Raw genomic sequence first — 12,376 nt, forward strand, 5'->3', positions numbered from 1 at the left:
ATAGAAACATAGTAAATAGGTGCAGGAGGAGGCCATTCGGCCCTTCGAGCCAGCACCGCCGTTCATTGTGATCATGGCTGATCGTCTCCACTTAATAACCCGTGCCTGCCTTCTCCCCACATTCCCCGATATGACCACTCTCCTGACCAGTTTTCTATGTTTCTACCAGCTCGGGAGGAAGCGTCGAGGCAAGAGGCTGGTCAATGTATTCTACTTGTTGCGCGACCGTTAAAGGGCCGCCTGGTTTTATCTGGACACGGCTCGTGCCCGGGCTCCGTGCAAGGAATCAGTGTCTTGCCGGCGCGCGCGGGCGCGAGAAACAGGCGCCTTGTCTTCCACCGCCAGTGGGCGCGCGGGGCAGCCACCGGGACCGCGCCTCGGACACGCGCTGCCGCTGCCGCTGCCGCTGACTGAGGGCGACCGACCGACCGGTCGTAGTTGGAGCTGCTGCCGGGGCCCGGGATCGGGGTGTAGCTGGGGGTCGGGGAGAGGCCGGGGATCGGGCCTCCGCCATGGCGTCCCGCTTCGACTACATCGCGCCGTGGTGGACCTACTGGCTGCACAACTTCCCCCACTTCAACCTGCGCCTGCAGCCAGGGGACGGAGCCTTCCGCCCGCAGGAACCGGACTACCAGCAGGTCAGCGTGGACCTTGCCCCTCGCCCACACCTCCCTTACCCCTCCTCAACCCATCGCCCTCCTCAATCCGTCCCCTCACTTCCACTCCTCGCCCACTCTTACCCCCCTCACTCACAATCTCTCCCCCCTCACCCCCCACCCCTCCCCCTCCCCCCCCCCCCCCCCATGGCACCCCAACTTGACACCTTCAGACCCCCTCCGTCCCTCCCGTCATCAATCCCACGCCGTTCCCTCTTCACTCATCCAGTCCCCTCCTTCGGCTCCCCTCTTCCCCTCTTGCCTCTTCTTCCCCGTCACACCCCTCCCTCCGCCCTCCCCGTCCCACTCATTGTCGTTCTCCGCCCGAATCCTTGAACTGCCAGACCCCCCCACCCTGCCCCTTTCCCTGAGCACTCATTCTCCATTTGTCTGAATCCTGACCCCCCCCCCCCCCGTTCTTTCCATTCCACTGCCAATTCCTCCCGCTGTCCCTCTTTTGTCTCACACTTTCCATCACCACTCCTCTTTGACCTCAGTCTCCCCATTAACTCCATTTTCCAATCTGTTTCCCCTCCTATCTATAGTTTTCTTTCCTGCTCTTCCCATCTCTGTTCGCTCTGAAAAGCTGTCTGTGTTCAGAAGGGCCACTATCATTTTTCAATTTCCTGCAAGATTTGCAAGCAGCTGTTTTAGTGTAGTTTAAGTAAAAATGTAAGCTCTATAATATTGGCTGAGTTGAAAGGACAGAAACATCTGGAGAAATCTGACTCCTTGCAGACGTGACAAGAGCCTCTTTCCTTGTTCCATGTCACCCTGTTTGGGCACATGTGTGACGAACAGTTGGTGTAAAGTCAGACGATAAAGAAATTGGACTCAATGCACAGTGCAGAGCTAATGGGTGTGCGAAGTTGAAACTGACCATTCGGCCTCAGAGTCGCATCTCCATCTTTAGTCTGAACTAACTCTGAAATTGTTTCCAAAAAGATTTAAAAAAACAAAATGTGCTGTGATATATGTAACTAACATAGGTTTTTACAATGTTACTTTACAAGGAGCCTTAATGTAAGAACTGGAAATATATTGCAATATTGGGTTTTTTTATGAACAGAGGTTTTAAATTGAGGGTTACCAGAATAATGCTTGGCGGTATTGGGTAAAAGGAGAGACTTTTTACTCTTTAGACATACAGCGTGGAAACTGACTCTTCGGCCCACTGTGTCCGCGCCGACCAGCAATCATCCCATTAACATTATCCTACACACGAGGGAAAATCTTTTTTACAATTTACTGGTCAATTAACCTACAAACCTGTACGTTCTTTGGAATGTGGGAGGAGACCGCAGCACCCAGACAAAACCAAATCAAAGGCTAGAGGGCAGAGCTTTAAAAATGAAACTTCAGACTAATTGGGGTGGGTGGAAAGTGAGGAGGAGGGGAGAAATAGATGAATCAAGTGGGGTATGGGGAAAGGGGGTGTGCGTGCGATGGAGGGGGTTTGTAGTTAGCTAGAATTGGCAAATTCAATGATCATACATATGGGTTGTAAGCTAACTGAACGGAAAATGAGGTGTTGTTTCTCCAGTTTGTGTGTGGCCTGACTCGCAAGTGAGGCTCAGGACAGAATGGTCAGTATGGAAAGGGGAGTTAAAATGATTAGCAATCGGGAGATCCAATAGGCCTTGGCAGATTTGAGTGCAAATGTTTTGCAAAACGGTCGCCGAGTCTATGCTTGATATTGCCGATGTCCAGGAGACCATATTGAAAACACTGGAGGCAGTAAATCAGGTTAGAGGAGATGCACATGAACCTCTGTCTTCCCTGGAAGGACTGCTGGGCAAAGTTTAAAAGTAATGCGCAAGGCAATTATGGTGGTGAGTGTCTGGAACGGGCTTCTGGGAATGGTGGCTGAGGCAGATATGATAGTGGTGTTTAAGAGACTTTTGGAAGGCACATCAATATGCATGGAATAGAGGGAAAATGGATTATTGGTAGGTAGATAAGATTTAGTCTTGGCATCATGTTCTGCATAGACATGGTGGGTCGAAGGGTCTGCTGCTGTGTTGTGCTGTTCTATGATCTACAAAAGTGACCAGCCTCCTAGTAATTTCCTGGCACCATTTACCCCTGCAAGTGCTGACAGATTTGGGACTTCCGTGTGGGTGAGCGGGTCGATCTCTGATGGCCATCTCACAGCTGCAGTCTGCGTGGAGTCCAGCAGTGGAGCAGGAACTTGCCGGCATTTCTCGGCATTTGCTCGGGGGAATTGCTTCTCAGATCATGCGCCAAGTTAAACCTGGCACAGTATCTGACTGCTCATTCATCTGGACAGCAATTGTCGGGCTGCCTAGGATCAAGATAAGAAGGCTAAATTGTATATTTGTCACTTTAATGTTTCAGTATTTAAATGGATTTATTTCATGCATTTTAAATATTTTAATTTTTTTTAATTGTTTTCTTTATTTTACTGGTTTTGTGTGTCTGAAAGTTGAGACGATCTGAATCATTCAAAATCCTTCTCTGCTTTGATAGATGGCAGAACTGTTTTCAAAAACAGTTTCAAGAGCTCAACACTAGTTCCAGCCCACCCACATCAACTGATAACATTGTGTTGGGCCCTGCCAATGCACACAGCTTTGCTGCTTGGTTCTCAGCAGGAGGACCCACTCTTCGGATAAAGATCAGATCATGTCAGGATGCTTGGGGATACACAGCGAGAGGGTGGCTCTTAAAATCCAAGCTGGGAATCTTTGCCCATTGCAGTGGCCTCTCAGACCTTTGATGCAGAAGGAAACCTACAGAATTGAAGTATATAAAATTATGAGAGGCATAGATAGGCTAGACGGTCAGAACTTTTTTCCAGAAGAAAATATCAAATACTAGAGGGCATAGATTTAAAGTGACAAAAGGGGCAAAATTTAAAGGAGATGTGTCCAGCAAGTTTTTTTTTTTTATACAGAGAGTGGTGGATGCCTGGAACATCTGGCCAGGAATGGTTGTGGAGGCAGATACCAAAGTGGTTTTAAGAGGGTTTTGGATAGGTGTATGGAGGTGCAGGGAATAGGGATCACATGGAGGCTGGGGTGATTAGTTTAACTTGGCATCATGATTGGCACGGACATTGTGAGTTCAAGGGCCTGTTTCCGTGCTATACTGTTCTATGATCTATGTTTTTCAATGGCTCTAAAATATAACACACATTGGCATTGAGGGAGAAAAGAGGGGAGAGAGTAGGAGATTTCCCCCCCCCCCCCCCCCTCCCGCATAGTTCCATCAGTCCAAAGAAGGGTCCCAACTCGAAATGTCTGTCCATTACCTCCTCAATGCTGCCGACCAAACCTGCTGACATCCTCTGGCACTTTGTGTTTTGCTCTCATAGCGTGGATCTTGAGTGTTTGGGCTTTAGCAGTGCTTAGGGATACATCCATGTCATGGTTGTCAGCAAGTGGCCTGCACTGTCTCCATCCACCATCTGCTGCATCCATGCCTCCAGTAGAGCTTTACTTTTCCCCATGAATGAAAGTTGACATTTCCAATCCAGGAATAGTCCAGATTTCCGTGGATTTACTCCTTACCCTCCCGGTCAATTTCATCAAACCAATCCTGGATTTTATTGGTAGAGAAGCTTGGAGTTTCTTCACATTCAGTTTTAGCCGACTACACAACAGGCTGTAATCTGCGAACATTTTGTTGCTCCAGTATGCCGGAAGTACAATACAATCAATACAGTAAGTTTTATTCGTCACTTGCACATAAAGTGCAAGTGAAATGAATTTGCCAACAGCGGTACAATGAAAAAGAACACACAAAAACACAATTAAAATTTAACACATTTAACAGCATTCATCACTGTGGTGGAAGTCACAACATTTGGCCAGTCCTCCTCCATATTCCCCCGTGGTCGGGATCTCAATCCTCCGCAGCAGTCGCTGCGGGCATCCAGATGAATGAAAGTCAAGGTAAGGCCTGAAACTGTGACTCCCCCACCGGAGACCGCGGCTTCAGGTTGGTGTAGGCTGCAGGCCGGCGGTCAGAGTTTTAAAGTTCCCGCCGCGCCGCAGCCAGAAGCACCGCAGACTGCAGGGCCGGCGGTCAAAGCTCCCCTCCAGGGGTCCCCGGCGAGGGACCCCGCTCCTGATAGTATGTCCACGACGTGCCCGCGGTAGAAGTAGGCCGCGTGACGGCAGTCAGAGTTTCTTCTCCCGTGTCCCCAACGAGGGATCCCAGGCTGCGGACCGCGGCTTCAGGCTGCCGCGGGCCAGCGAACGGTGCGCTCCCCTCCGGTGAGGGCTCGCCCGCTCCACGCTGAGAGTCCGCGCTGCGCCCGCCGCTGGAGCCCTGGGCACGTCTCCGGGAAAGGCCACACCGATCCTCAATGTGAAAAGTCGTCTCTCTGCGGAGGAGACGGCCAAAACGGTTTCTCCCTTACCCCCCCACACCACCCCCCACACAAGACACACAGAGAAACATTAAAAACATACATTTAAACACACTAAAAAAAATAAAAAAGTTGAAAAAACTGACACGCTGCTAGCAGGGCTGCCGGCTTGCAACGCCCCCACCAACCTAGTAGGCAGGTAGTCTGAGAAGAGGTATACAATGGCGCAGTGATGGAGCAATTGCGCCTTGCAGCGCCAGAGACCCAGGTTCAATCCTGATTGCGGGTGCTGTCTGTTCAGAGTTTGTACGCTCTCCCTGTGACCACATGGGTTTTGTCCGGGTGTTCCAGTTTCATCCCACACTCTAAAGATGTACAGGTTTGTAGGTTAGTCACCTTTGGTAAAAATTGTAAATTGTCACTAGTGTGTCGGAGAGTGCTAGTGTAAGGGGATGATCGCTGGTTGGAGTGGACCGAAAGGCCTGTTTCCACACTGTATCCCCAAAGTCTAAAGAGCTACTTTTGTGGGGTCCTCGAGAACTTTGACATCAGACTCTCGAACACCGACCTTCCTCAAAGACTATGATCTCCAATGACCTTGTTTTAGTGACACTACGGACTTTGGCTTTGCACTGTCATGGTCTACTTACCTAGTATTATTGGTTAATAAATGCATATTATTAATTAATGTATATTTATCTGTGTTATTAATGGACCTATAAAGCTGCAGTAAGTAAAAATGTCATTGTTATGTTGCCAGTACATATGGCAATTAAATACTTTTGACTCTTGACTTGATCTGACTGTGGCAGCAGTTATGTTACATGTTTTGAGGCAGATTGATATGCGTAATAAATTAAATTAGGTAGTGGTTAACCCTGCTGTCTGGTGCATATTATGGCTTTGATCTTGTGAACTTCGAGTCCTTCACTGTAGTGATGATAGCATCGAACAGGTGACAGTGTTTGAATAAGGGAGATCGCCACAGATGGGGCACGTGTTGTGTTCTTCACTTGTTATGGCAAGCCTGTTCTACAAATAATTTATCAAGGATGGGAATGGACCTCAAAATCAAGCACTCTGCTGCGGGAGCACATTTTAAGGTGTTCAAAGGAAAATGTTCAAAGGTGTGATCAAAGTTTCCTTGAAGAAATGCAACATCTCCACTAACTCATGGAACTATCTGGCCCATAACTGTTCAAAGTGCAGACAGGGTGTCCAGAATGGGATTGAGAACTCAAGGCCATGTATTGGGAGCAGGCACTCTTGCACAGGTAGCGGCATGAAAAACCCTCATTCACCTCTAATGTCAGCCACCTCCTACCCTGTCTGTGAAAGAGTCTGCAGACCCTGCCCTGGCCTTGTTAACCATCGCTCACGGTGGAAGCAAGCAAAACATTCATCGTTCCAAAAGTCTGTTTTAGGAGAACGGCCAAAGCCATCATCTGGCTGCAAAATTCACATTCAACTTCAAGGATCCCTTTGCTTTAACTTTTGCAAGTTTTCTTTAAGCATGTGAACAGTTTTGAAAGTTCACATTAGTTGGATGTAAAGTCTTCAATCTGAAATGTTTAAAGACTTAAATATCAGCAATCCCAAAGGATCACGAATTTCCCTGGACATGCACATGACTTGAGTTAATGATTTGTTAACAAAGTTTGTGCGTGTAGTATGTCAGTTTTGACAAGAATGTCCCTATTGTAACATGATTTGGCATGGAGTACGGTTTCTGTAAAATAATGATATTGCGGGTATTATGATATGTGTCAGTTGTTCTGTGACATGAAATGTGATAGTTTGTCCAATGTTGAGGAAAATCTTCTCGTGTTAAAGGAAATAATCCAGTGATTTACAGAGGCTTTCCCATTTATCATTGAGTTGCTGGCAGTGCGTCTATTGAGCTCATTGTTAGCAGGATGTCTTCAAAATGTTCAGAAGGGAGTCAAGGGCAGAGAATAAACAGAATAAGCTATAATACGTTCATCGTTATATAATGAGATAAAGATATTTTTTAAATATATTAACCTTTAGACCTGGTGAAGTGAACGTTTGCAAACAGAGTGTATAATGAAGAGGTTGAGACGAGAGGAGTTCAGTAGTTGAACTCAACTCAGGATAAGAGTTGATTTAATTGAAATGCACACATCTCTGAAGAGGTTAGCAGGCAGCTGCTATGACATGTTTTCTCTTTTAGGGGAGTAAGAATCTATGTTTGTGAAAATTTGGAATTCTCTCCCAGAAAATATATGTATCATTAATTGTAAGCTAGCCACCTGAACTATATTGTTGCTTTAAATTGTCTTCTGAATAATCAACCAGGCATTTCAAAGCCATGATCAAGTGTTTAATTGTCATATGCACCAACAATGAAATTCTTACTTGCTGCAGCTGAACAGACCCATAAACGCAAGAACACACAGGTACACACAAGAACACACAGGTACTTGCTAGAATTTAGAAGATTGAGGGGGGATCTTATAGAAACTTACAAAATTCTTAAGGGGTTGGACAGGCTAGGTGCAGGAAGATTGTTCCCGATGTTGGGGAAGTCCAGAACAAGGGGTCTGGATAATTTAAGGATAAGGGGGAAATCTTTTAGGACAGAGATGAGAAAAACATTTTTCATACAGAGGGTGGTGAATCTCTGGAATTCTCTGCCACAGAAAGTAGTTGAGGCCAGTTCATTGGCTATATTTAAGAGGGAGTTAGATGTGGCCCTTGTGGCTAAAGGCATCAGGGGTATGGAGAGAAGGCAGGTACAGGATACTGAGTTGGATGATCTGCCATGATCATATTGAATGGCGGTGCAGGCTCGAAAGGCCGAATGGCCTACTCCTGCACCTATTTTCTATGTTTCTACACACAAGAACACACAGGTACACACAAGAACACACAAAGAATACGGCAAATTAATAACCATAATCGTGCAAAGCAGAAATCCGTATTGTAACTAAAGAATTAGTCCAAAGGAGATCACAGTTGCTGAGGTCGGTGTTCAAGAGCCTAATGGGAAGAAACCGTTCTTGAACCTGGCAGTCATGGTTTTCACCTTTATCCTCATTTGCTACAGGACAAGAGGTGGGAATTAATGATAGGATGGAGAACATTCTGGAGGTCTAGGGCAAATAGGTCTGCCCTTGCCTGAGTGGCATGGAAAGCCAGCCAAATATAAATAATATGAAGAGGAGGGGGCACAATTTAAATCAGTAACGTGACTGACTGCAATTAGATAATATTAGAATAGAGGATTGGTTAATCAAGTGAAAATAGCTAGCCTAAATTTTTCTTTCCAGGTTGGTAATTAATGAATTAAATGAAATCACAGCATTTGCAGCTGACACAAAGATGTTGGGAAAGGAAGGTGTTAGTATGGCCCAAAGTTTGTCAGGGGACATAGACTGGTTAACAGAGTGGGGGGGAATTTGACAGATGAAGTGTGGACACGTGAGATTGTCCATCTTGGTTGGAACAGTGGAGAAGCAGAATGGAGAGAGATGACAGAATGCTTCTGTGCAGAAGGGTTTGGGTGTTTTCATACTTAAAGAATAGAAATCCTAGAGACACATAGAAACAAGGAACTGCAGATGTTGGTTTACACAAAAGGAGTAATTCAGCGGATTAGGCAGCATCTCTGGATAGCATGGATAGGTGACATTTTGGGTCTGAAGAATGGTCCCAACCTGAAATGTCACCTATTCATGTTCTCCAGAGGTGCTGCTTGACCTGCTGAGTTACTCCAGCACATTGTGGCCCTTTTTTAAGCCTACGTACACATTCAGCAAATAATGTGGAATAAGAGCAGGGAGGTCTTGTAGGTCTAGAACTGGAACACTAAATCCAGTTCCAGCCTCAAGAGTCAAGAGAGTCAAGAGTGTTTTATTGTCATATGCCCCAGATAGAACAATTAAATTCTTACTTGCTGCAGCATAACAGAATATGCAAACATAGTATAATAATGACAAACGAGAGAGAGAAAAGAAAAGGTGTGTGTGTGTATTTCATAGAAACATAGACATAGAAACATAGAAATTAGGTGCAGGAGTAGGCCATTCGGCCCTTCGAGCCTGCACCACCATTTAATATGATCATGGCTGATCATCCAACTCAGTATCCCGTACCTGCCTTCTCTCCATACCCTCTGATCCCCTTGGCCACAAGGGCCACATCTAACTCCCTCTTAAATATAGCCAATGAACTGGCCTCAACTACCCTCTGTGGCAGAGAGTTCCAGAGATTCACCACTCTCTGTGTGAAAAAAGTTCTCCTCATCTCGGTTTTAAAGGATTTCCCCCTTATCCTTAAGCTGTGACCCCTTGTCCTGGACTTCCCCAACATCGGGAACAATCTTCCTGCATCTAGCCTGTCCAACCCCTTAAGAATTTTGTAAGTTTCTATAAGATCCCCTCTCAATCTCCTAAATTCTAGAGAGTATAAACCAAGTCTATCCAGTCTTTCTTCATAAGACAGTCCTGACATCCCAGGAATCAGTCTGGTGAACCTTCTCTGCACTCCCTCTATGGCAATAATGTCCTTCCTCAGATTTGGGGACCAGAACTGCATGCAATACTCCAGGTGTGGTCTCACCAAGACCCTATACAACTGCAGTAGAACCTCCCTGCTCCTATACTCAAATCCTCTTGCTATGAAAGCCAACATGCCATTCGCTTTCTTTACTGCCTGCTGCACCTGCATGCCTACCTTCAATGACTGGTGTACCATGACACCCAGGTCTCGCTGCATCTCCCCCTTTCCCAATCGGCCACCGTTTAGATAATAATCTGCTTTCCCGTTTTTGCCACTTTCCCGTTTTTGCCATTTCTGTGTGTGTGTTTCTGTGTGTGTGTGTGTTTCTGTGTGTGTGTTTCTGTGTGTGTGTGTTTATGGGTGCCAGATTCGGCCTTTGATTCCTTGGCCCGCCAGCATTCCGTCATGAAACTCCGTCATTTATTCCATTTCGCTAGCTCATTCACTTTTACATTCAATTGTGCATTCCTCAAAACATTTAAATTTTTTTATGTACCCATTTTTAAAATAAAATCCTCCACACCCCCCCCCACTCCCGCATTTTGTCGCCTCCTGCTGGCGGCTGCTGACGCCCGCCTATGCTCCAAAAACGGCGATATTTTTCCCTGCCGCTGGTGCCCGGCCCGGCTCGCTGCCTCAAGCCAAACATTGCATCTTCAACCGCTGCTTTTCCAGCAGCGGGAGAACAGCCAGTGCGACAGAGCCGGCGTCTCAGAAGTGCCGAGGATGCGAGGCCTCACACTCTCTAACCACAGCTTCACTGACTGAGTTCATTAGCCACCCCCCCCCCCCCCATACACACACACACACACACACACACACACAACTAGAACAAGTGCAGACCCATTCAGCTGCGGCTCACACTCACACCAACCACATACCACACACACAGGTGGGGGGAAGGGGGAGGGGTGAGGGGTAGGGGGAGGAGAAAAACGGGGGAGAGGGGGAGGGGAGAGGAGAGTGGAGGGAGAGAGGGGGGGGAGAGAGGTGGGAGAGGGGGAGCGAGGGGGGAGTGGTGGCAAGAGAGGGGGGGGAAGTGGGGGGGAGGGAGAGGTGGGAGAAGGTTGGGGGAGGGGTGCAGAGAGGGGGGAAGGAGGAGGGGAGTGAAGAGGGGGGGAAGAAGAGGAGGAGGAGTGGGGGGGGAAGGAAGGGAGGAGAGGAGGAGGGAGGGGAGGGGGAGAGAGAAGGAGGGGGGAGAGAGGAGGGGTAGGGAGGGTGGGGGGGGGTGGGGGAGAGAGTGAGAGGGGGAATAGTGGTGAGGGAAGGGGGGAGGATAAGAGTGCGGAAGAGGGGTAGGGGGAGTGGTGGAAGAGGCAGAAATGGGTAGGGGGAGAGGTGGGGGGAGAGAGGGGGTGTGCGGGTTGACGTGAGAGGGGTGAGGAGAGAGGGGGGAAAGGGGGGAGGAGGAGAGAGGGGCGCTGGAGGGGGTGAGAGAGGGTGGGGGGGGGGGGGAGGGGGGAGAGAGGGGTGGGGGGAGGGGGGAAAGAGGGTGGGGAGAAGAAGGGAGGATGGAGGGGAGGGGGAAGAATGTGGAGGGAGAGGTAGGGGGAAGAGTGGGGTGGAGGGAGAGGGAACGGAGGGGGGAGAGAGAGGGGGTGGGGGAGGGAGATGAGGGAGGGGATGGGGGTGGGGGGAGGTGGAAGAATGGGGAGGAGGGGGGAGAGAGGGTGTACGGGGTGTAGGGGGAAGTGGGGAAGTGGGAGGGAGGGGTAGGGGGAGTGGTGGAAGAGGGGGAGAGAGAGGGGTAGGGGAGGGAGAGGTGTGGGGTAAGGGGGGAGAAATGGGAAGAGTAGAGGGGGAGAGGGGGGTAGGGTAGGGTGGGTAAGAGGGACAGGGGTAGGGGCAGGGGGAGAGATTAGGTGGGGGGGTGGGGGGTAAGGGAAGGGGTGGGGGGGGAGCAGGGAGGGGGAGGAGAGGGAGATGCAGAGGGAGGAGGAGAGAGGGGTGGGGAGGGGAGGGGGAGGAATGAGATGGGGTGGACGAGAGAGGGGGGAAGAGTGGGGAGGGAGAAGGGGGTGGGAGAGAGGGATGGGGGTGAGGGGGGAGGGGGAGGGGGAGGAGGAGGAGAGAGGGAGGGGGGGGGGGGGAGGGAGATGGCGTAGGGGAGAGAGGGGAAGAGTGTGGGGGAGGGAGAAGGGGGGTGAGGGAGAGAGGGATGGGGGTAGGAGGAGGAGGTGGGCAAGGAGAGAGGAGAGGGAGATGGGTGAGGAGAGGGGTGGGGGATGGGAGGAGAGAAGGATGGGGGAGGGGGGGAGAGGGGGGGGGGAGGGGGGAAAGAGGTGGGAGATGGGGTTGGGGAGGGAGGGGGAAGAGTGTGGAGGGAGGGGGAGAGGGGTGGGCGGAGAGAGGGGGAAAGAAGTGGGGGGGGGGGAGGAGTGGAAGTGGGGATGGAGGGGGAGAAGAGTAGGGAGAGAAGTGGAAGAGTGGGGAGGGAGGGTTGGGGGAGTGGTGGAGAGAGGGGCAGGGGGAATGGGGCGAGAGGAAAGAGGGAAGGGGAAGGGGGTGAGTGGGGTAGAGAGGGGAAGAGGGTGGGGGAGAGAGGGATGGGTGGGAGGAGGAGGAGGGGGGGTGGAGGGGTGAGGAGAGGGGAAACACAGAAATTAGGTGCAGGAGTAGGCCATTTCGAGCTTGCACCGCCATTCAATTTGATCATGGCTGATCATCCAACTCAGTATCCCGTACCTGCCTTCTCTCCATACCCCCTGATCCCTTTAGCCACAAGGGCCACATCTAACTACCTCTTAAATATAGCCAATGAACTGGCCTCAACTACCTTCTGTGGCAGAGAATTCCAGAGATTCGCCACTCTCTGTGTGAAAAATGTTTCTCTCATCTCGGTCCTAAAAGATTCCCCCCT

At 49.6% G+C, this 12,376-nt stretch overlaps 1 protein-coding gene across 2 annotated transcripts in view; it reads left to right on the forward strand.

The window, feature by feature from the left end:
* Positions 1 to 403: 403 nt before the first annotated feature.
* ttyh2 (tweety family member 2) overlaps positions 404 to 12,376 on the forward strand; it is a 107,405-nt gene continuing 95,432 nt past the window's right edge. The window contains exon 1 of one of the 2 annotated variants that reach the window (XM_055654152.1): positions 404 to 638. In XM_055654152.1, the coding sequence (XP_055510127.1) occupies positions 513 to 638 (126 nt within the window). In that variant the 5' untranslated portion in view covers positions 404 to 512. The remainder of the gene's footprint in view (positions 639 to 12,376) is intronic. The other variant, XM_055654151.1, reaches the window with a different exon arrangement.

The sequence above is a fragment of the Leucoraja erinacea genome, chromosome 23, assembly GCF_028641065.1.
Source record: "Leucoraja erinacea ecotype New England chromosome 23, Leri_hhj_1, whole genome shotgun sequence".
NCBI lineage: Eukaryota > Metazoa > Chordata > Chondrichthyes > Rajiformes > Rajidae > Leucoraja > Leucoraja erinaceus.